Consider the following 26,498-nt stretch of genomic DNA (forward strand, 5'->3'; position numbering starts at 1 on the left):
AATCACCCTGTATTTAAAAGCTCTTTTTCTATTGAAAGCAATGCTAGTGATGACAATCTTTCCCATGACTGAGTGTCCCTTGCAAATGTATGAAATCACTTCAAGGTTGAAAAACTGCACTCAACAGATGCACTTGCAGATGGTACCGTCAAAATTAACCCTTTCCCTGCCGTTTGCCACGCCCCCTTATTTTGTAAAACGGCCAAGGTCAAAATAGGTAAATCAGGCAATATTATTTTAAAAATTCACCAAAAATTAAATTATTATTTGATTCATATGAAAAAAATCACATATATTTATCAATATAGTTAGTTTTAAATACGACATTTTTCAATAAAGTTTGTTTGAAAAATTTATGAGAAAAAAAAAATAATATATGATAATTGACATTCAAACTTGAAAATTTGTTACTTTTTGTCAAAATTAACATTGTCTGGTTACTTTATTCTTATTGTCACTGAGCCAGAATGACGTAGAATATTGTTCTGTACAATTTGATATTACATTTATGCACGTACGTTTATTCGTTGTAAAATTATCGCACATTATATCAAACATTTGTTTGAAATCTGAACTTTATTCTGCTTTCATTTAATATAATTAACTAATATACTTTATTCATTTCATATCAAACAAGACTATATATTTTTGTAATAAACATATGATTACCAATAGCAATAGATGTAACATTTGCTAATATTTTAGATTTAAAAAAAATTAAAAATTAAAAATTAAAAAAAATATATAAAATATCAGAACTGAAGGTCATAACTTAAATATTTACGATATATTAACATATTATAGCTGAATAAACTTATTATAGCATAAATCAACTTATTATAGTAATATTATTGCATGAATATGCTAAAAATAAAATAAAAAATTATCAGAAAATGAAAAATTAAGAAAAAATAACCGATAATTAAAATTTTTTAAGTCGACAAAACTCCACCTGGACAAAAATATGTAGAATGAACGATAAACAAGACGATGCCGTCAAGTGCTGACATCTATTGTCGATAAATTTTATAAAAATCGATTGTTAACAGGGTAACGATCAATCGGTACCCTGGCCGTTTTGCTAAACGAATAGGGTAACGATAGATCGGTACCCTGGCCGGGAAAGGGTTAATGACATTAAATCATATAATTCTTTTAGTACATCTTTGTTTGGATCGTCGTTAATTATAATATTTTTTAATGTCTAAGAGTGACTTGCCAGTATAGTCTGGACACGAATACAAATATTGCAATTCACTATGTAATTTAGATAAATCAAAAAAATTTTTCATAAAATTTACCTAATTTAAAGAATTAAAACTCGCTTCAGAGAATTGTTTTTCATAATATTTAAAATTATCAACATCTAAAAGTGATAAAAGCTCTAAAGATTTTATGTCTGAAAATCTATCTATATAATTATAATTAAATATAGCTTTGTAAAGAAACATACATAAAATAACATTAAATATTCGTTTCTCCTATGTAGTAACATTAAATATAAAATAGTTTCTCCTATGTAGTATTTATTATTATTACAAGTACAAGGAATTTTATATACTACGTTTTTAGTTTCAGTTGGTATATAAAAATGTAGTATATAAAATCCCTTGTACTTGTAATAATAATAAATACTACATAGGAGAAGCAAAAAGAAAATTTGGAGTCAGATTAAAGGAACATATAGCTGACCTAAAATACCATAGAATAAATTCCACCTTTCATGACCATTGTACTCTGAACAGTTGCAATATAGATAAAAATAATGTGGAAATCCTTCATAAAGAAAAAGAAACATATAGAAGAAAGTTTAAAGAAAGCATAGAGATCATAAAAAGTAGAAAATGTATAAATAAAAACTTTAGTATAAAAATAAACGAAAATTGGCTTGGCATATTATAAATAGAAATTAAGTAAAATATCTCTATGTAAAATAAAAAAATAAAAAAATTAATGTCTTTTTAACATAAGTTTTGCCACAAGGTGGCCATCTACCACATCACTATGTAAATGAACACAGTCATATGCATTAAAATTAGTAATATTGAAAAAAAGGTGTAAAATTAAATAAGAATTTGTTTGTACAATAGAGTCTCTGGCTTTGATGTAAAAAGATTGACTAGGTATGTTGTAGACTTATGGAATTGATTAAAACACAATACTTAATGTATAATTCTCCATCAGATAACAAGAATTGATTAATGTATACAGAAGTTTTAAAACAGTTTTATGTTTACAAAGATCTGTGATTTGAAGGTATGTTTTATACAGCATAACCTTTTATTTATATATTTCAATTTGTAACCATATACTTGTATTTTAGTTGGCTGAAGAGGGGCGTCAACAGCCCGAAACGTGTACAAGCATTTAATACACATATTAACTGAATAAAAATTAGTGATGAAATTTGCCATGTGTCTGAGTGAATACACTATATAGTTGGTGTTCAAGTTGCAGAATAAGTACTGGCATGATTTCATAAATACTAGCACACAATATGTATTTATATTTTAGAAAATACAAGAAAAGCAGCACTTCCACAGCTTCCATGGACAGCACGCCACTGACTTATAGTACATACCTTTCAGAGTGATAAAGGTTTTGTTGGACATCCAAAGAGAGGAGGGGTTATGGAAACTTGGACAAGATGGAGAGGAAAAATAAAAATTTCATGAAAAACACAGACATAATTTATGGACAGCCCCTAACAGGAAAAGAATGATGTACTACTAAACTACTAAAACTGAGAGCACGGTGATGAAAAATTACAGGCTGGCATTGTGATGATGTCACAATAAATAATTGCTCGTTTTCTTTTATTTATGTATCTGAATACTAACTTAAAGAAAATTCTTAGTATAATTTTTAATAAATCATGAATAACTTAAACAAATTAAATAAAGATAATGAAAGAGTTGAAGAATGAATGGATATTTATAAACTGTACTGTACACAAATTTAAAAAAAAATCTGGCAACGAACTGCATAACTTTCCTGGCTGTTATAAAATCTATTTAAAAATAACTTTTATATTATTAATACAATTAATAAAATTGTGTGTGGCACCATCCGTTATGAGATTTTGTTATAAAAATCTTTTTATATTTTTAATTATTATTGAATGGCAAAAAGCTTAATTCTGAGGGTAGGGATAAGATTTATAGAATATTGTAAATGTTAATAATGAATAACATTTTCATTAAGCCCAACCCCCTCTCAAGATATATCATGTGATCACCCTCTATCTTTCCACCCCCCTTGACCTTTCACAACCAAAATTTAATAGCATCAATGTTCCTTATATAGAAGTTACCATGCCAAATTTTGTTACTTTATCTTCACCCCAAACGAAATAGATGCCAACACACACACACAATTTTTTTTTTGCCATTTTCATTTTTCTGACATTTTTGGGTTCAAGGGGTCTCAAATTTTGACATGGAGATTTGCAAAAAACTCAGAGGGTCAAATTTAACATGATTCCATTACTTTCCATTGCTATGTATATATAATAGATGGATAAGTAAAAATAGAACATACAATTAAAATGGAAGTATAATTTTTTGCTGTTAAAAATCTCTATAAAATACTTTCTTAAAATTAACTATTTATGTTTTAGAAAGTAGTCTGTAATTTAAACAACAAAATAATTTCTAAGGCATTAAAATTTATTGTAGTAAGAGTAAGTAGCAGGAAAATGAGATGCCTTTAATAATAATAAAGTTTAAAAAATTCTAAGTGCTTTTCAAAAATCATCTTGTGTGTTTGAGTGTTTGATATTAAGAAACTGAAATACTGTTTTTGATATTATATCAAGCATTTAATATTTTAGTTCATTTCCAAATAAAATGAAAATACAATTTTAAAAAATTATAATTATTATTATTACTGTCTGAAAAACTGACAACTATCACTATTGATAATAAGAAATTTCTATTCAATTAAATGTACATATTTAATTTAATCAAGAAAAGAATCTTACTTACTGCTTTAGCTTTTGCAAACTTCTCTTCGCATTTTGCTATATCTTCTTGAGATACTCTTCGTTTAGATAAGTCAATATAACCTAAAAATTAAGAAATTAAATATACCTATTGTAAATTCTTGACATTTTTTGAAAAATACTATTATTTGAATAAGTTTCTTAAATTTAAAATATATTTTATTCTTAAAATAAAAAATAATAAAGTTAATCATCATCATCCTTAGTTATTAAAGATTTGTCAACTAATCAAATCCTGTATAACTTATTTCATATCCTAGATTTTTGAATCTAGAATATGAAATAAATTTATACAGAAAGTTTTGAGGTTACAAGATGAACAATGTATGTAAAATAATGCGAGTTTAACAAAATCAAATCTATTCCATGGCCTGTTGTCTTTCAAACGTTTGTTTTCACGTATGTCCAAAAGTCCTCAGTCAGAGCTTGTTCTGAATTTTCTTTTTTTTTGCAAAATTCTATGGTGGAATTGGCCTCACACTCTCACCCTCCATCATACACTTTCTGATATCAAAAACCAGTTAAAGCAGTGCTTTTGAATGGTTTTAGTTGGGACACATTAGGCACATTGTTTTCACAAGATATATACTGTATATCATGTTGGTCAGACATGAATTCTATCTTGAGCATAGTAAGATATTACCATATCTGGCAAAAATCTTCAGTTAGATAACACTTCAAGAATAGGATTAGCCTCATCTTGATGCATTCCATATTATATACTTCAATGTTAATACAAAGTTTAGACAATGTGATAAAGACAAATAACCACTGGATTACATTGAGCTACTTTACTGCAATTATATTTAATTAATATTTATTAAATAATTTAGAATATTCTGGAGGAAAAGAATCAATCCAGAGCAGGACTCAAACCTGCAATTCCTGCTTATTATGTGTTTGGCTTTACAAATTTATTAGATTTTGTGATGTGTTTTATATATAACATGCTGGGATTGAACGATGGTCAGCTGAGTTCCACGAATAGAAGTTTATAGGATGAGGGTGCTGAAGGTGTCTCCAGTCAGCACTGTTTATAACCAAGGATGGTTATATCATATTTAAATATCTCTGCTTCGCAATGCATCTGCACGGTAAGCAGAAGTCATGGGTTCAAGCCTTACTCTTGGCCAATTATTTTCTTCCAGAATATTCTAAATTATTTATAATTAAATTAGCATTTATTAATTATTGAATTTAATATGAGATGGCACCTAATTCCTTCCTCTAGTGACAAATTATTAATTAATTAAATATAATCATGGAAAAGTATCTCGAAGTAATCTGGTGGTAGTTTGGCTTTACAAATTACTAGGTTTTGTGATGTTAAGTGATAAAGATCTGAGACTGCCAGTGAAGCTTATGGCTACCTAACCTACACTATGACCTTTAGTGGGAACTTTGCACAATGTTTGAACTTCAGTTTTGGCATAATTTACTCTTCTTTTTCACTAGTTTAATAATTTTGTATCAAATTTTGTAAATGATTAAACTATAATAGTTGATTTCTTAAATCTTATAAAATAATTCATTGCACTCTAACAGTGGTACAACAGTGACAATGACAACACACCACAAATCCACTTTCATCAACTACATTGATTGTAAATTTTCAATGCACACTAGTGCCATTACAACAACATTTAATAATGTATATCACAAGTCAATTGGCACAGCAACAATGACATTGATAATAACATCACAAGTCTGCTGGTGCCCTACAGCAATGTACAGTACCTACATCACAACTACACAAGTATTTATGACAATATTATGTATATAATTACAAAAGAATGAAAGTCATTACATAATGTTTTTCACCCACAAAAAAAAGGAAAAAACAAACAAAAAGCAGAAACTTGTAAAGATTTTTAAAATACTGAAAGTGAAGACACAGTTGATTTTGCACTAAATAACGATAATTTAAAGTGATAATAATGACACAATTATTTAAATGTTGAATGTAAATTGTTTTTATCATCTTGATAGTCTATACTTTAATTTTTAGAACATTAAGATATAGATATCATCTTTGTATACATTTGTGTGTGTTCCTAAAATGTTTAAATATTAAGAACTGACTTTTGCTTTTACCATTGTTTTATTTTATTTCAATTATGAATTAAAATTATATCATCATCTTTCCTAATATAATAAACATGTTATATTTTTAATAGCAATATTAAAATGCAATAAAAACTTAGAAATATTTAAAATTAGATTAATTACTAATAATGTAATCACTTACAAAGTGATTACATTTTAAAAATAAAAATTTCAAAAATTACCTTTTTCTTTATCAACCCTTATAACTACTACACATTCACTTCGACCAACTCTAATTAATTTATTAATAGATCTAATACGTCGTCTTGATAATTCAGATAATAGAATCATTCCTTCTATATTATTATATTCTAAAAGACGAACATATGCACCCATTTCAGCTATAGATTGAACGTTAACCATGACGACATCTTCTACTTCAGGATATTTCTGTGCATAAAATCTGCAACTGAGAGGCATGATGAAACTAAAATTTAAAAAAAATGGTCTATTAAATTTATTTTAATAAAGTTTATTTTATAAATTATTTTAATGTGATCTTAATTATTTAAATTTTTTTATACATTCATATTTTATCATCCATGTTCATAACTTAAAATCAAGAGTCAGTGTCAATAGTTAACCAATTACAGTACTTACTATTCATGTATAGTCTGCCTATATTCTAATAAAAAAAAATTCATACTGTGTGAACAGTTAACAATAAAAGTTTGTGTCATTGGACAGATTTGAATATGTGGTGATTATATTTTTAAGTTAAATTTGTTTTCTGGCCAGAACTGGTACATATACCCTATTCAATACAAGATGAATGCTAATTAACTTACTCCTGACTAACTGTTGAGCCTGGATTGTGAGAATATAAATATACAATTCAACTTTAACTTATAAATATAAATATATATATATACACACACACACACATACACAAAGTACTTTAAGTACTCATGCATGAACATTATAGAATACTTAAGCTTTAAACCTTTAAAGATAATAATAAAGTCAAGTTTCTTATATATTTCAAATAAAATATTTTGAAATATAAAATTCAGTTATATAAGTAAATCAAGTAAAATTCATAAACATCAAATAAAACTGATTCCTTTTTTTTTTACATTATAATTAGAAATATCTAATTATAATGTATTTCAGTAACATATTCCTTAATCAGGAATATTATCTAATATTAAATTCATAATTATTCTTAGCATCTATGGATATAATATTGAATAGTGCTTTCATTGTTAGATTTACTAAAATACTATAAAAACGAATGTCTTCAAATTTAAGAAAAACTTTCAATATTCAGAAACAAAACATATTACAATAATGCATTATTTAATTATAAATATTAATAATTTAACAAAATTTTTTTTAGTTTAATAATAAACATAGATATGTATTTGCTTTTAATATTAAAAATTATCAGGCATCATAACAGAAAATGACTTCAAAATAAGTGAGAATAGTAATTCCAAGCAAAGAGAAAATGACTAAACAGTGACTGAAATAAAATTAGTTGATCATGATAATATACATTATTTGTAAGGAGTCGAGTCCAAATGTTATTTTATGTTTATGGGTTTTGTTTCGTTTGACATTATAATTTAGTTTGAGAATGTTTTCTTTTGTTTAAAGGACAATAACTTATTTTCATTATTAACTAATAGTAATTACAAATAAAGCAATCATAATTTGTAATTATGACCAGAAAATATCACAAATTGAGCTTCAGACTATTGGTGATGTTTGCTGCAGTAACATAATTTAAAGCTAATGCTCACACAGGGTCTAGACCAGTGATTCCCAAACTTTTTCAAGTCACTGCCCCTTGGTTCTGTAAACTTATACCCAATGCCCCTAACCCATTTTCTCTTGTGTGAGAAAGGCTTGGAATTATTCTTAGAAAAACTTTTCTACAATACTCACACTACCATACATTGTTCTCCACATCTGAAACCATTAAATGCAATGTTTATTCTTGTCTGTTTTAACAGAGGAAAGAGAAAAGTTGTTAGTGACCCCAACCCTCGCCTATGGTTACTGTTCACTACATTGCAGTATTCCAGCTCTCCCTGCCACCAACTCGCTTGTTTTTGCCCCACTTAGATTTACTCACCTCTCACAGAGGGCCATACTTCCCATTTTGAGAACCACTGGTCTAGATGTTTGTGTGCATTTCTCGTGTGTTTGTGCAAGAAATTTGTTTCTTGCTTCTGCATAAACAGTGTCACAATTGCAAATTCTGGTCCAAAAAGTTTGCTTTTGCATGTCTCCCCCACCTCTTCTCAGCCTTACAGCAAAGGCTCGAATAGATGCCGGTGTCTGGCAAGACCAAAACCAGAAATTTCTGGTTTCATTTTTGAGTGCATCATATCCTAGTCGGTTGACCAAAATTAGCAAAGGGAGTAATTAATTATCCTTTGCTATATCTGTATACTTTGATCTGTTCTTTACTCAGTTTATTTTTGTAGAACATAATCGTAGGGTAATAAGTGTTGGGTTGGTCAGCCAGTTCAGCAATTAACTGCAGGAGACATCTATTAGAAGATATACGGCATATCTCTCTTTAAAAAAATTGAAAAAATTTTCCTATATATTTACTGTTCTTTCTAATAAGTTATCTTCTTAAAATTTCTAATTAGTTAAAATTATTAAAACTTAATACAAAACATTTCATTAAATAAAAAAATCCAGAAACGAAATGCATAACTTTTCCTGCGAAAACATGATGAAGTAATAGAACAAATTTAAAATTAATTTGCGGTGCCATCTGTTGAGATTTCGTTAAAAAACAACTTTTATACTATTAATAATTACAAAACTGCATATAGTTTAATTTTGAAGGTAGAGAAGTTTTATATAAAATTATAAATGCTAATAAGGAGTAAAATTTTTATGAAGTCCAACTCCACTAGAGTTATGATTTGTACACGTGACCTCTATCTAACTTCCCACTCCTCAATCTATAACCACCAAAAATTTAATAGCATGAATGCCCTTTATACACTAAATTTCGTTTCTTAATCATTACCTCATTCTGGGATATTAAACAAAATAGATGCCAACACAAACACTTTTTTTTTTTGGCCATTTTTGGATTCAGGTGGATCACAAAAGACTAAATTTGACACAATTCCAATATTTTGCCATGTTGTATACACAACAAGATGAAAAAGTAAAACACTGTTTTTATTTATTTTTCATCAATGAATCCTGTAATCTGTTACAAAACTATAAATTTATTAAACTGTCCCTTAATAAACTTTCCAAATTTCATAAAATATTAACAAACTTGAAAAAAATTTAATTAGTAGTTTTGTTACACTATCAAAATTATTAAAACAAATCGAAAAATGATAAACAGTATCACTTTAAATTAAGTTTGTTTATCATTTTTTGCACTTGGTTTTCATTTTTAGACTGTTTTATTAACATCTGCCTTCAAATTGAAGGTATAGAGGTTAATTGTGAGGGGCTCGGAAGAAATTAAAATATACTGTACTTCAGAAAAAAATTTTGTGGACGTTAGACTGTGCATTCTCAAATTTATGATATTGTGTAACTAACATTTTTAAGACCTCAAAAGTCATGTAATAACATGAAGTTTTCAACATGCAACAAGAGAAAGATGTTATGAGTGTCGCAATTTAAATATTTAATGAAACATTAATTAATGAAGTAACACGTGTCACAAAAATGTCATTGCCTATAACAGAAGAAAAAGTGATATATAGCCAAAATAGCTGAGAAAAAGTGACTAATTTAAAAATAGTGAGAATATTTTTAAATTAGATGCATTGCAAGGCCTGAATTATACATGAGGTGATCAAAAATAAAATTTACAGCCAAATACCTACATTATGGAAATGAAAACGTAGGCCTACAGGATTTAATAAAGTGTGATAAACAATGTGTTGTATAGTTTCATAATCCTAGTTGAAAAGCATTTTTACAGCAAAGTGCTTATCATCCTGGATTATTTCATCAATCCTTGCATCAATAATTTCTACCGTTGAGCAGTTTAGTTGTTAATTGCAGCTTTCATCACTTACATTTTCTTATCCATTTGCAAATTTCCAATATCATTCTGTAAAATTGCCCTATCTGAATGTTGCAACATGCATCATTCTAACTGTTCAGTATTGCCAATCACCTATATTGGAGTTATACTTGACAGCACTTTGATTTTTAAACCACAGACCTTTAAAGTTACTATACACCCACAAGTGCCATAAATGATCGACCTAAATTTGGATATAAAGATTATAAATTAAAAATGAATTTGGCACTAGAGTGTGGCATTAGGTGCCATCTCATATTAGAATTAGTAATTATAATATTTAATTAATTAATTTAGATTAAACTGGAAGGAAAGAATCGACCCAAAGTGGGACTCAAACCCGCAACTCCCATTTACCATGCGAACGCATTGCCAGTTACACTACCTGGACCTTTGGTCCAATTTCCTCCTCCAGTATATATAAGTTTAAGATATAACCATTTCTTTCAGTTTATTCTAAATTAATTAATTAAATATTATAATTATTAATTCTAATATGAGATGGTGCCTAATGCCACACTCCAGTACCAAATTCATTTCTAATTTATAATCATTATATCCAAATTTAGCCTGATCATTTACGGCAGTTGTGAGTGTATATTTGCTTGATATAGGGTTTCGATTGGTGTGTATATTAAAGTTACTTTTTGATCATCCCCATACATACTACAAATTATGTAGATTTTGCAAGAAATTTAATAGATGTTAATAACTATTTTAAAAATCTTTGTGTCAAAATTAAGCTAATTATTTATATTCTTTCTTTCAATGATGGTCAGTTGGAAGAAAACTAAAATATTTATATTACACTTTTATCCACTTTGTACATTATTATGTATTAGGACTTTTTATACTAAGAGAAGAGAAAAACACAATTTCCAACTAAACTATATTTATTGTAATGTAATCTTTCAACTATATTTACAGAAATACAGTTCAATTGAAAATTGTGTTTTTCTCTTCCTCAGTACAACAAGTCCTAATACAGAAGAACAGTCCAAAGTGGACAAAAGTATAATGTAAGTAATTAAGGACAAGAAGAATGTATCAACCTTAAAATATTTGTTAAACTTTCTTCATTGCAATCAATGCAGAATATAATAGTTGGCAACCCTACTGATCATTTCCATGCTATAAGAAAATGCTCGCTAACTAATCTTCAATGAATGTTTTGATCTGATTTCAAGTTTTTAGGTCTGAGTATGATTCATTCAACTGACAATTACAAAGTACATTTAGCCTGTAATGCTAAATATACTTTGTAATTATTTTTATGTTTAAATGACACTAAAGTTTTCATTTCACTGATCCTCTTATACTGTATATAACCAATGTTTCTTGACCTAAGAATCTATTCAAAATATCTTTTAATGTTTAAAAATTATATATTTAGAATATAATGAGAAAAATAAGTTGTGGTGGCAGATTGCTTAGTATTAATCATTAAATTAGTGGAGTTATAGTCCATTTATTTAGGCAATTGTTTGGTGATGTTTCGAAAGACATAAAGATCACTCAGAAACTCATTGGGCCAATTGCAGAGACAACATTTAGATGATGATGATGATTCAGAAATCATGTTGACTGCAGTTCAGAAAAATTCATTGCAGAGATGGCATTTCTCACTTGTCACAGTTTAGACAGTGATTAGAAACAAGTTATTTGATGTACTTTCTAGACTCCCTTGATAGCAGGGGACACCATTTTACTTGAGTAGAAGTCGCCATATTCATTTGTTGGTCACAAGGTTTATGTTACAATGGATATAGTTCATTTAATAAATATTGTAAATGGGACAAATCAAGAAAATTATTCATCTCAACAATTATGGAGAGAGAGAGAGAGAGAGAGAGAGAGTAATACGAGATTGAAATAATCCTTTAGAAATCTATTCTGAAGACAAATTTTGAATTCAGTATGTATTTTCTAAATCTGGATTTGTTCGCATTTTAAACTGTATTGGCAACGAAATTAAGCATTTAGATGGAAGAGGATTGCCATTTACTACTGAACAACAGTTGTTGACAGCTTTACGATTTTATGTCACTGGAAGCTTCCAGAGGGTAGCCAGTGATCTTATTGGAGTTCACATCTCTACTGTATGCAGGTATCTATCAAACTATCACTAAATAAATTTAAAAAGTTTTTTGTATAGTGATAGAGATGTTCATAATAAGAATGAGGTCTTATTTAAGAATAAGGTCTTCCTGCGAGCAGACAGACAAGGAAATGACGAAGAAAATTCATTCTGTATCATCTCTCATGCAGTTTATTTCATCCTCAGAATATGATTGTTGTAACCTTTCTCAACTGCAGGATAATTTTTTATAATTTTCATGAGGACAATTTTTTCTTCTTCGGAAAAATTCCAGCATGATTTGAACACATTGTTCGTCACCATTTTTCTGATGCCATAAACGAATGACCTGATTGGTTAAACAACTCCTGAGAGGGGGAGTAACAGCAAAGAAAGTAATAACCAATGTTTTGCCAAGGTTCATTTAGACGGAGTTCAGAAATAAATGATCGTAGTCTTTGCAATGCACTTTAAACCACGGTTCAGCCAGCCAATGTCTAGATGCTGTTCAGCTGTTAAACATCATTTAACGTAAACTCTGTCTCTGCAATTGGCCAAATGTATTCCATCAACGCTGTTTAGGAAACTTAGAATTACATATTGTGACTAGGGATTGCAATCCAGCAGTGTTTTGAATCTCGCTGGATTTTTGCTGGATTGAAATCATTCCAGCTGGATCCAGCACGGATGTATTTTTGGTGCAATAAAGTGTTATCTGTCTATCTATCTAGCCTGCAATTTATGTTTTTTTTTAATAAAAAAAAAAACATTTAAAAAAAATACTTAAACTTTTATTATTTAGACTGGTCACTATAAATCAGTAAAACTTACACATTTAGGTAGTAAACTTAACTTTGGTTCAGTTTATACACTTGAGATAGAGATAATTAACTTTAAATGTTTAGTTAGATTATAATCTAATGTAATCTTTAAGTTAAATAATAGCAAAGGTAATTCTACTGATTAATTTATATTAATGTATTATAATAATGTAAGGACGGATAATCAGTGGCTAAGTGGCTATCAGTCTTACCAGTTTTCATATATAGGCTCTACATATTAGTCTGTAGTTATTTATAAGTATATAAAACTATGTACTGGAAGTAGAATAAGTTAAATAAACTACACCTTTATCAATCCAGCAAAATTTAATAAAATAATAACGTTTTCAATCGTTTTTAACGATCTTCCTCGGTTACAAAAAAAACAGAACATTAAATATAGAACATAAAATGTGTTCAGAATAAATATAAAAATTAACGGAAAACGCCCAAATAGACAAAATATAGATAAATAAACAAAATAAATAATGGAAAAAATATATACAGGGTGTTTTTTTTAAACTAACAGTACTCAGAGACAACTGTAGAGCAATCTAACAGCCAGACTGTCGCCAAATTTGGGAGAGTGACTAAGGATGACATGAAAAAGAGATAGAATTTAGGTACTACTTTTTTTCTTTGCGGAATCTTCTGTGAAGAAAAAAGTAGTACCTAAATTTGCCAGTAGAGGAGGATTTGGCACTGTTGTAGCAAAAAAGCTATCAGCACTTCACTGAAGAAAGGGTCGTCAGTTGCTTTTTTCCACTTGCATGGCCACCTCGCTCCCTGGATCTAACCCCATGTTACTTTTTCCTGTGGGGTTACTTAAAGTCCAAGGTCTATCTTGGTAGTGTCCCAAACTTGATGACTTTGAAGGACAACATTTCTCGAACTGTGATGAACATTCCTGCAGACATGTTACATTCGGCCATAGAAAACACGGTGTTCAGGATGGAATGAATTGTCCAGCAGGATGGTGATCACATTGAAGAAGGAAGAAGGTTATTTGTTGATTAATTAAACTTTTGTTATTACACTGAAACCGCTGTCTGATTATTCATTTGTGTGTTTGTTAATTGCAGCTGGATTTTATGCAGATTCTTAGCTGTTTTGCTACAACAGTGCCAAATCCACCCCTACCGGCAAATTTGGGTACTACTTTTTTCTTCGCGGAATCTCTTTCCCATGTCGTCCTTAGTCACTCTCCTAAATTTGGCGACAGTCCGGCTGTTAGATTGCTCTACAGATGTCTCTGAGTACCGTCATTTAAAAAAGAAACACCCTGTATATAAGATCCAACGAAACCAGCATTGTCCCGTTAATAACATTAATTAATGTAAAAGGATCTCCACATGGTAGACAATGAGTCTGCATCTCTATGGTTTATACAACCAGTTGTCATGTGCGCCTTGCAGATTTCCAATCTCTCAAGATGTTTGACCGTTTGCCTATTCGTCGTCACTTTTATAATTGCCGCTTGATCCCATTGGACGTTAACATCCTTCTGTTTTTCGTATGATGCCAGCGCAGTGTTGTCAAGGTTCTTACTGATTGTATATTTGTGCTCTTGAGCCTTTGTTTTAAATTGCGCATTGTTGCACCCACATAAACAAGCTTGGAATTGAAATGTTGGTTGTGTAAAGGCACCGAATATATACCCATTATTGAATTCCGATCCTCTTTCTTTTTATCGTTTCTTAAAAGTTTGAAAACAGTGGGATTACGTCGGTATACAATACGAAAATTATCGGACCTGGCAGTACATCTATGTATCTCGTTTAAAAAAAAATGGATGTAATTAAGCACTATTCTTTTTATATATTCAACACATTTTATGTTCTATAGTTAATGTTGTTTTTTTTTGTAGCTGAGGAAGATCGTTAAAAGCAATTAAATACATTATTATTTTATTAAATTTTGCTAGATTGATTAAAGTATAGTTTATTTAAAAGTAATTTAATTATTAGTGTCAGTAAAATAGTGAGTAAGTAATTAGTAGCAGTCTAGTAGTTAGCAAAGCGGCAATGTGACGATGTAGACTTTTGCGCAATTATTTAGAAAGTTAATTGAGTATTTGCGGATCTGCAGTGCTGGATCCAGCTGGATTGCTGGATGAGGGATCCAGCAATTGCAATCCCTAATTGTGACTGTATCACAAATGAGGAAGTCCTCAGAAGTGGCCTACATAAACTACAGGACATTGTTACAGAGCATAATATGCATTTTACAGGGCATGTACTTCATCTGATGGAGAAATGCTTGCCAAAAGTAGTCTTGAAATGGAAACCATGCAGTGGAAAAAGGAAACTAGCAAACCACAAACAACCTGGTACTCTACATACAAAATAATCATCACGATATTACTGGTGTAGATAGAATTCAATAAATAAATAAGCAATTATCTATAACTAGCATTAATTCTCTTTTAAATGAACGTTTTCTTCCATCTTTAATGGCCATCATCAAGTTTCTATGCTTTGGAATGTTTGTAAAAGAATTCATCTTCCAAAAATTTTAAAAATTGCACATCTTGAAGATGTAGCTCTTTAAAAATGAGCTCAATGTAGCTCTTTAAAAAAATGAGTCTTCAAACTGGCTTCCTATTTTAAAAATTTGATGATTATATAAATTATAAAGATAAACTTGATGACAATCTATTTTACGTTAAAATACACCCTCTACGCAGCCGCCAGCGAGTCCATTTTTTTAAAAATTGATGGCTGTTCCCCTCTTGTATGCTTTAAGTATCTCCAGCTATTCGAGATATTTTAGGTTGTCCTGGTGCTCGCACCAGGACAACCTAAAATATCTCGAATAGCTGGAGATACTTAAAGCATACAAGAGGGGAACAGCCATCAATTTTTAAAAAAATGGACTCGCTGGCGGCTGCGTAGAGGGTGTATTTTAACGTAAAATAGATTGTCATCAAGTTTATCTTTATAATTTATATAATCATCAAATTTTTAAAATAGGAAGCCAGTTTGAAGACTCATTTTTTTAAAGAGCTACATTGAGCTCATTTTTAAAGAGCTACATCTTCAAGATGTGCAATTTTTAAAATTTTTGGAAGATGAATTCTTTTACAAACATTCCAAAGCATAGAAACTTGATGATGGCTGTTAAAGACGGAAGAAAACGTTTGTTTAAAAGAGAATTAATGCTGGTTATAGGTAATTGCTTATTTATTTACTCTACATACAAAGATGATGTAAAGGGAAATAACATTTCACAGAATGATGCTGAAACTATTGCAAATGATTGTACATGCTGGAGACAGCTGATTACCCAGCTTGAGGAGGACCAAAGACCAAGACACGTTGCTTAAATAACTGAAGCGTGCAATGCCGTTATGGCTTATGCTTACATCATTCTGTAATTCCAAATAATTTGTAACCTAATGAGTTTTTTTACTGTTTTATTGTAGAATTGAAATGAATTTCTTTAAGTCTTGAAGGAATTAATTTATTAGAAAATGTGTTTATCATCTTTCCTAAAATGTTTGTTTTTTTGGCATTTACAACATTATGACATTGCATGCTTCAACTATGAATAATATTTAAAAACTTAATAAAGAGCAATTAATAGGAAGACAAATAGAAACATAATTTAAAATAAAGCAAAGCAAATTAACAACAATAAATATCTAAAAGCCAGATGGTTGACAGCTTGGATGACGTGATATTCTATTCAGCATCAAAAATTGAACTTTAACATCTTTAGTGAATAAAATACTTTATCTTGAGACTTCAAATTTTTCTAGTAATATACTTGACATTCTCTTTTGATTGTACAGTTCAGTCTTTATAGTAAATCTGTTTCTACTCAAACACTTCATATAAGTAAATGAGGTCAATGCAGTTTCATGTATTTAAATTGATTGATTTTACTTAAAATGTGTTTTTTACCTTATACTTTTAAATTTTATTCATTACTTAAAACATTCTAAAACATATTTACCATAACAACAAACTAATATGGAATCAACTTACTTTTAATTACTATATAGAATAAATATGAAATAGGCCATATATTTTTAAATAAATTACTACAAAAGCAATAACTATATTTTGATATATTTTAACCTAATTACGAATAATATCATTAATCTAGTCCTAAAAAACGTGATTATTGTCATATTATAAAAGTTACAATTACACTAACATATTGTAGGTTTGTTATATTTGCACTTTATCAGATTTCTTATTAATAATCATAAAATCATATGTAAAATTTTGATTTCAATAATATTTTTACCTTATACAGATTAATTATACTGAATGATGAAACAGCGATTAAATTTTAAATCAGAAAATTTCTAATGACCATGTGTCTATAGACCGATAAGACAGAAAGCGACCCCTTCCTGCAAGTGTCCAAAATACACGAAAATAATTTTTAAATATTTTAAAATATAACAATAATAAATTATATTTCTCTCCATAATGTATAAACAAAAATATAACAAGCAATAAATTTTTATTAAAAAGTAAATATAACATAGTTATAGTGTTATCATTTATTTTGCGTCGTGGCAGACTTGCAACGATATATATATATTTTTAACTATGCGCTGTAGGCATTAAAAGGGCCTCTTTTTGCAAACCCATTATAGGTTCGGCCAGGCGGTGAGGGACGGGAACCGACATATCCGGACGGACAAAATTACTGTGGATTTTTTGACTGTTCGGCTTCGAACCCGGGTCCCCAAGAGCGGAAAGCTGCCACTTTGACTGCTCGGCCATCCGGCCATGGCAATGATATGTAAAAGCATATTTGCCAACTTTGCGATTATTGTAAAACGAACAAAGGATTCGTCCTACTACATTTATACTATTTTAGCTAGAGTTGAAATCAGCCCTCTTCTTGATGGTCAAATATGGTCTCTAGCTCTCCCTTCAAAAAACACGGCTGGATGGTCGAGCAGTTAAGGCGGTAGTCTATCGCTCTGGAAATGACAGGATCAAATCCGGATAGGACAATTAACCCCGGGAATTTTTCAGGGGAGGTTGTAACCGAGGAAAAAATTGACTCCTGAGAATCGCTCGGCATAGATAGAATTTATGAAATTTAATGTTTGCTTTAAAAGAAATTTTTCCGACAAAAAAAATTTATCAAATTTACACTAATAGGCAAGGCTGTGGAGTCGGAAAATATATGTCGACTCCGACTCCCTCATTTTAAATTTACTTTAGTTTTTTATTTAAATGAAAGAAAATTTATTATATATTTATTAATTTTTAAAAATCCTTTTATATTTTGTTATAATTCATTTATTTTAAATACAAAATGCATCAATTTAATTTATTAAATATGTAGTGTTCTTTGAAGTGTTTGTGTTTAGTAGTTAAATTATTTTGAACCGATTGAATTTAAATATTTTTGAATCATTCCTTTATTATCTCTGCTCTAAATAAGTACTCTATTTTTCTGAATGAGCCAGACTAATTGATCAGAGTATGTATTTTTCTTCTCTGAACAAGGGGCTGAAATAGCTAGAGCGCACACTTTTTAGTTGGACTAACTTTTCTGGAAGAGTAAAATTGAAGTGCGAATGCTGTCGAATATATGTAGATGTAGAATTTTATCGCACCCTTACTCCTCTTATTAAATATTTGTTAAAAATTAATTTTTTATACAAATAAATATTAAAAATACTAACTACGAGGGCGGTTTTTTCAAGCTCCGATGGTCCATAAAACAAAGACAAGTGTAAATAACAAAATGAATTTATTCCCAAAAGTTAGGTACAAACATGGTTACTTTTCGACATAATCACTGTGAGGATTGAGGCATTTCTCATATCTGTGGACGAGTTTTTCCATCCCCTTGTCATAGAATGTTGTTGCCAGTGAATTGAGATGGCCTTAATTAACAATGTTGTTTGAAGATCATTATTATTCATTCAGCTAGCAAGGCAGTCTCAAATGTCTGCCTTGCTAGCTGTTTTCAGTTCATGAAAGAAATAGAAGTTAATTTAAATTTAATTTGTATACTAGTACTTTTTATATATTAACACGACTTATTATACTGGAAAATATGGATGCAGATATTTTCCAGTATAATAAGTCCTGTTGATATATAAAAAGTACTAGTATACAAATTAAATTTAAATTAAGATAGAAAGGACACAAAGGCATAATAATTAAGAAATGAAAGTCTTCACACATTAAAAAGTTTTAAGCTGGGTGGAAGTCTTCACCACTTTTAAACACCCAGCGTATAGCCCTGATTCAGCGCCGAGCGACTTCCACCTCTTTCTTAAACAGGAAAAGTGGTTAGGAGGGCAGAGGTTCGAGACTAATCGCGATCTTCAAAAAACGTTAGGGCCCATCTCGAGTCATTGACCGCAACATTCTATGACAAGGATGGAAAAGCTCGTGCACAGATATAAATTTCTCAATCTTCACGGTGATTATGTCGAAAAGTAACCATGTCTGTACCTAACTTTTGGTAATAAATTCATTTTGTTTTTTACACTTGTCATTTTTCATGGACTATCGGAGCTTGGAAAAAACAGCCTACGTATAAAAGTATTTGGGTAAATGCCGGGACGCCTTTTAGAGTTCAGAGTAGGGTACCCCTCTATGAACACCTCTGCCCCCATAAAATGACTTGATATTTAATTTTGCCGGAGTCGGGAGTCGGGAGTCGGCTTACTAAAATTATCAGGAGTCGGAGTCAGAGTCGAGTGTTTATTTACCGACTCCGCAGCCCTGCTAATAGGTGTACAGTAAATTGCGACGAAATTTACAATACGACGCAACAATAAACAAAGGAAACGTAATTTAACTTAATTCTAACTTAACTAGTTTTTACAGTAACAGGGCCCTGAATCAAGATGATAGGGGTTTCTTGGAAGAAATAAAAATTAAGATGGAAGAATTTAGAAAAAGGGGAGACGGTTGGTAAATTAACCTGGGGTCTTCTTTGTTCGGTGATGATGAGAAATTCCTTTTCGTTCTTACCGACACACACGTGTTACTTCTCTAAAATCCGGATCTCAAAACATATCCGTCTCGTCCTTCGTCCTATATTCCCCTTTTTCGCCAGTTCTTCTCCAATCAGGTTCTACTCCTTTTGTTTTAAAGAGAGTATCAGACCAACCAATAAGGGTGAGGCCAGATGGACAAAGCTCGGAAATATTAGTTTTAAAAGAAAGGAAGAGAAGTTAAGAACACTAGAAGCGGCTTCCAGGGGCCTCTCAAATTTGGTAATCCTTGTATTTTTGCATCTAAATCATAAAATAGATAATTATTGAAAATATAATGTTTCTTGACATCACATTGAAAGTGATGTTTCTGCAGAATTGGACTTTTTCTGTAATTGATTAATTCAGCCCTGCTAAAAGCAGGAGTGCAGTTTTGTAGGTGAATTTATATACACCTATTGAATTTTTCAATTCATTATAAAACTTTTGTATACGATCTATTCATTATTACTATATGGTGTTTTACTGCCTGTTTCTATATTAAAAACTAGCAAATGAGCCCGGCGTTGCTCTTGCAAACGATTTGGATGATTTGGTAAATATTCTATGTTTGGAAATTAAGTTATTACTATTAAAAAAAAAATCGCATCTAAAATAATACAATAGAAGCCGTTCCTCAGGTTAAGCCCGAGGAACGGCTTTCCTCTCCCTCTCCCCTGCGGGGGAAATTTCGAAAAATTCCTTCTTAGTGTGAATTTTCATGACGTACCCTAAATGTGTACCAAATTTCACCTCTTTAGGTTCAGCGGTTTATTCTGGGCGATGTTGAATCAATCAGTCACTCAGTCAGTCAGTCAGGACATATAATTTTATATATATAGATGTTCGTATTATTGTAAGCCGAAATAAATCTACCTTCTACCTCCATTGTTGTTTTTAGGGCCTCACAAATTCTACTGCTACTTCTGGTTGTTTCTTCTAAAGACAGAAATTAGCGCTCTGAGGAGCCCGGGCTATGACTGCCGAGATTTCCCATGAGTAATGACAATCTTTGAAACTTCAATTAAGGATGAAGTGGTTGCTCCTCAAAATTCTGCGTTGTGTAGTTGCCGCTGCACCCAATTGAAGAGGCCACAACTACCCCTGTGGATTTTCAGATGATACAACTACCCCGATGACTCTCATAGTGGGCGTGCCCAAATTCACGATGGACATAAAATTTCCGACCTGTGAGCGATGAGAGCCCACAGGATAAATAGAGTTAAAAGAAAAACAAACAAAAAAGTATCTCGTTTTGCTGTCAACTATTGTAATTGCATTACAATAATACAGAGAAATTTGTAACTTGTTCTGTGATCTAACTTCTCCAGGAATTATACTTACTACTCTAATTAATCCTTAACTTCAATCTCTAATTACCAACAATTTTAATCAACTCGAATATTTCGTACTAGTTAGTTCTGAAATATTCAGTATTAGTTACTATTTTGTACAAGATAAATTGACAGCATTGTTACCTTATTCTTATTATCTTATTCTCGTTGTTTTCAATGAATTACATTCGTTACTTGTTCTCAGGAATTCATTCGAATCTTAAAAGTTATCGATTATCAAATGTAGTCGAATTTGCCCCTGGTTACTAACAAAGACCTTGTGTCTGGGTGTCCCTTGTCACGTGACCTTCGTACGTGATCGTCACGTAAAGAAGGTCACGTGACAGTCAACGGTCACGCAGAGCCCCTATCTTTCATTATTTGACTAAGATCACGTATCAAAGGATAGACTTTGCGATGACCATTAAACCTGATGATTTTGTTGGCAAATGGATCTGAATTTTCATCTTTACTCGGTTAAATTATGTTTTTTGTATCCAAGAATCTCTTCCGTTTCCGTGTTGGACTGGTTTCCATTTTATAGTTAAATTTAACATAGAAAATCACTTTGTTCCGAAGATTTTTCTGTTTAAGTAGGTTTCCGTTTTATTCAGGTTCCGTTCTGGACAGATTTCTATTGTATCAACAAAGGAGATAAAAAAAAAGAATGAAAATAATAATCCAAAGGAGATTGATCCTGTGTCGAGGAATTGCGTGATTATTCTTCATGTCGTAGTCAATAACACGAAAGAAATTCTTTTATTTATTCAGAAGTACAAAGATATGCAATGATTTTTTAGCTTCATGTGTGAGAAAGAAATACTCCATATATCCGGAAGTAATAACACCATAACTTGAAAGATGAATAGTATTTTAATATATTGAGATTTTTCATTTTTGATTCTTTCTGCCTAGAGAGTACTAAGAAGACTGTACATAATATAATCATATCCATTATGGGTATGATTAAATTATGTACAGTCAGGTTTTTCCATTGTGGACCTAAACGGAAAAGCCTGATGTTGGTGATGGAACGCTATGTATCCGACTAACTATCCATTAAAAATACCCGAATCCATCAAAGCGGCAGATTGACGCCTTTATCACCTGGGTCATCAGCCGTCTTAACATATTGGATAATAATATTTAATTGCATCAGGCTTCCATTAGAAGGTATCGAGTTCTGTCCCGAAACAAATTGGCTTATACTTTCCATTTTAGTACATAAAATACGTAATAATTATTGTACGAAATCGTAGCAGTCTAATAGAATATCCAATAAAATAGCCTGTTTCTTAAAAAAAATTATTACATCTTTTAACAATACTTACTATTTTTTACCGATCTTATACTCGTATCAATGAACATTAATATAAAATATTAAATTTTATAATTAAATATTCATATGTCATGTTAAAATGTATTTGAAATTCTTTAAGATAGGTCTATATAATAATTCGATTATACTTGATGTAATGCAATAACTTCAATTACGTAGCTCTTTCAATCATAGAAAGCAGAGTAGAAAAACTTGATTTAGAGATTTATGCTTTCTCGCCTTCATGAGTCGAGTATGTTGCCTTAAGATTTAATAACATACTCGACAAAATCCTTCAAACTGCAAACGTAAAAAACAATTATATCTCTAAAATCAGCGAATGTTTAAAATTAACTCCTCTGGATAACTCCTGTCAAGTGGCCCCGATCTCATACTCCACATTATACAAAAATTTTTTAACAAATTGCGTAATTTTTCCGGCTGTTATGACATTTTATTTTAAAAGTTACATCATATCAATCATCATAAATAAAATTGTGTGTGGCGCCATCTGTTGTAAGATTTATTATAGAAACTTTTTATATTATTAATTATTATAAAATGGCAAAATGCTTAATTTTGGGGTAGATATGAGTTTTATTTAAAAAATATAAATGCTAATAACCAATAAAATCTTCATTAAGTCCGGTCCCTCTCGAGATATGATACATGACTACCTTCTATCTTCCCATCCCCTTATTTAACCACATTTGGTTATATTTAACCACAAAAATTTAACAGCATAAATGCCTCTTATACACAAGCTACTGTGACAAATTTCGTTTCTAAATCATTATCCCATTCCGAGATATTAAACTAAATAGACGTATACAAATGCGCGCGCGTGAATTTTTTTATTTTTTTTTATTTTAATTTTTTAGGTTCACTGTACATACGGATTTGCATAATATCCCGAAGGTCAAATTTGACACGATTCGAATACTTTCCTCTGTTATGTACGTATAACAACCGGAAAACTAAAGTAACTTTTATTTCTAATCACAATAAATGAAATTATGAGTGGCGCCATCTCTTATAAGGTTTTGTTATAAAAACTTTTAATAATGTCTCTCGTTAGACAAGATTAATGAGAGTAATTGTTTATTTTCGGTAAAATTCTCGATGTAGATTAGAATTTGATTTTATTCTAAATGATAAAGAAATTTGTTACTTATTTTTGCACAGATATTTTTACATAGTGTCGTGACTTCATTAATAAGTGTGACATATTCACATTGCCAGATCGCGTTTCGGCTGATTATCAAACGAATCTCGACACGAATTTCGCTTTGTGGTCTTATTGAATTTGCCAAAACGCGTTGCGCTCACTTTCGAAAGTGTCACGACATGAAATTCGCGTTGTGGCTGGATCTGAGAAGTCAGAACTGTTGTGGTCGATTTTTTCGTTCAATGAGCGTTTTTGGTCTTTGAGTTTAACACACGTATACATAACAACCGGAAAGCAAACGTTTATAATTACTAGAGATCGCCATCACAACTAACCAAACACAATATGCCTACTTATGGTGTGCAATAGTCGAGTAGCTCACGTCCAACAAAAAGAAGAAGAAGCTTTACGCTTTTTCATAATCCATGTCTGGTTTTCTTAAACTCTTTCGGCCCTGTGGGCATTGAATGACTCTTCATCTTAGCAAGGTCCGTTATGAGTTCGGCCAAGCCCGCAATGATGGTGAAGGACGGGGCCTGACATAACCGGACAGACCACCACAGAAAAATTCCTATGGTTTTTCGAACTAGCTCAGAGTCGATCCCGGGCTTCCATAGCGGTAGGCTGCCATCTTAATCGCTTTGTCATCCAGCTTTCTACTGATGTTTGGATACTGTTTTTCATTCCTCTTTTATTCTTACTGATCGGTCTATGGTGGATTAATCAGCACGAGTGAGGAACGAATTTACTTCGGCCAAAACAGACATAATTTAAGCGAACATACAGACCTTTTGTCTTGCAGAAAGAGAATGACCAACGATGGAAAAACTTTTATAATAAACAAAAATAAATCGACATCGCCGACGTTATAGACTATATTCTTGTGAACGACGTTTAAAAAGGCAGTTTATATTGATATATTGTCTTCATTTGTCTGTTAATTTTAATGAAGTGTTTACAATTATTTTAATTGTGATTAAGCATTTTTATTTTTAGAATTCTCTACCAATATAAAGATTTATTTGCCAGACGTGATACAGCATTGCACGATCAAAATTTTGTATTACTAAAATCGATTACGCTGCATTATAGCATACAAAACTACGAAGCAGCAGTACTTAGTAATTAGTGATCTCAACTAAGTAACATTATCTCTAATGGCAAAACGTTTAATTATCCAGATTAGTGTTGTATCATTACTTTTATTTTTACTTGAAGTGCAAAAAAGTTTTGTTGTATTATAATTCGAGATATAGAAGTTAGAAAAAGATATTAGCTTTCGTCATTTTTGAAGGTCAACATTAAAAAATTAAAACAATTGATAAATTTCACAAAAAAAAAACAAAGGAAGGAAGAAACGTTCGATTTGGATTGGATTGATAGAATAAGGCAATACAACACTTGGACGATCTGCCAAAGCGGAACTTTTTATAGGCAACAGACTTTCTGTGGCAACGAGCTGGCTCAGGCGGCCAGCTAGATGATAAAGCGCAAACTCACGGATGAAACATTCAGTGTTTTATCCATTTTGCCACAAGTGGGCAGGAAAACTCCGAAGTTAACAATCTCGTTGGAAAACATAACTCTCAATGAAAATAATGCTTTTTACATTTGAGAGTTCGTATTGAATTATTCAGTATATTAAAATGTTTAAATTCCCTAATGATAAAATTGAATAATTGTTAATAAAATACAATACAAGATTGTTTGTGCATTAACCGATTTAAATTCAATTTTAAATTCATCAATTTTATCCGAAAATAAAGTTTGAAAAGTCAAAATTTTTTTAACTTCAAAATATATAGCATTAAGTTTATAAAATTCAAGAAGATACGAAAATAATTTATGAAAAAGTGATATGTTTTTAACGAATTGTAAATTTTCTAAAACACGAAAAAAGTATTTCATTCTTTCTTAAATATTTCTCTAAATCAAATTATATCTATATAAAACATACTGTAATTAAATTATTTTAAAATACATAAACAAGAAGATATCTCTAAATAACATTAAAATTAATTTTACCAATTTGTTTTAGTAAAAATAATTTTACAAATTTTGAAGACTAAATTCAAAATAGGTATTTTTGACATTTCTATTCGTCCATTCACAACCGTCCGAAGAAAATTAACAATGTTTTAATGTATATCATCCTGGATTTTTAACATTTTTTAAAATTATTATTTCTTCAAGTAAAATTGTTACAAGTATCCGGTACCAGAGGAATTTTTTAGACAATTTGCATATGTATAGAGGGAGAAGAGCCTCTAAAGAAAGATCGACTCCGCTATTGTTAATTGTTTCCACGGTTGTGAATGGACGAGTAGAAAACTACACAAAAAAAGTCTCTTTTTACTTTCTCGGTTGCTATACATAACAGGAAAAGTGTGACGATCGGTCAAAAAATGACCCCCAAGATTTTTGCATTTTTAGACTCAGGGGACCTTAAACGTCGAGAAATGAAAACAAAAATTTGTTTCCCCCCTATATGTATGGATGCTAGTGTGTATCCATACACACTAGCATCCATACATATGGAGAGGCACGTTTTTGTTCAACCATTTTGATACTTAATAACTCTTGTGACTTTTGTAGAATATTTTAAAATTTTTCAGGGAGGTTTATGAATTAGAAGGATTGCTATTAAATTTTGGTGGGTAAAGGTCAAGGGGATGGGTTG

At 30.6% G+C, this 26,498-nt stretch overlaps 1 protein-coding gene across 1 annotated transcript in view; it reads right to left on the minus strand.

The window, feature by feature from the left end:
• eIF2alpha (eukaryotic translation initiation factor 2 subunit alpha) overlaps positions 1 to 17,391 on the minus strand; it is a 31,001-nt gene extending 13,610 nt beyond the window's left edge. The window contains exons 1-3 of the mRNA XM_067286639.1: positions 17,286 to 17,391; positions 6,292 to 6,536; positions 3,987 to 4,066 (exon numbers count right to left, since the gene is read on the minus strand). Of these exons, the coding sequence (XP_067142740.1) occupies positions 3,987 to 4,066; positions 6,292 to 6,529 (318 nt within the window). The 5' untranslated portion in view covers positions 6,530 to 6,536; positions 17,286 to 17,391. The remainder of the gene's footprint in view (positions 1 to 3,986; positions 4,067 to 6,291; positions 6,537 to 17,285) is intronic.
• Between the last annotated feature and the right edge of the window lie 9,107 nt (positions 17,392 to 26,498).

Source organism: Centruroides vittatus, unplaced genomic scaffold (assembly GCF_030686945.1).
Source record: "Centruroides vittatus isolate TY-2023 unplaced genomic scaffold, ASM3068694v2 scaffold_386, whole genome shotgun sequence".
Lineage (NCBI taxonomy): Eukaryota > Metazoa > Arthropoda > Arachnida > Scorpiones > Buthidae > Centruroides > Centruroides vittatus.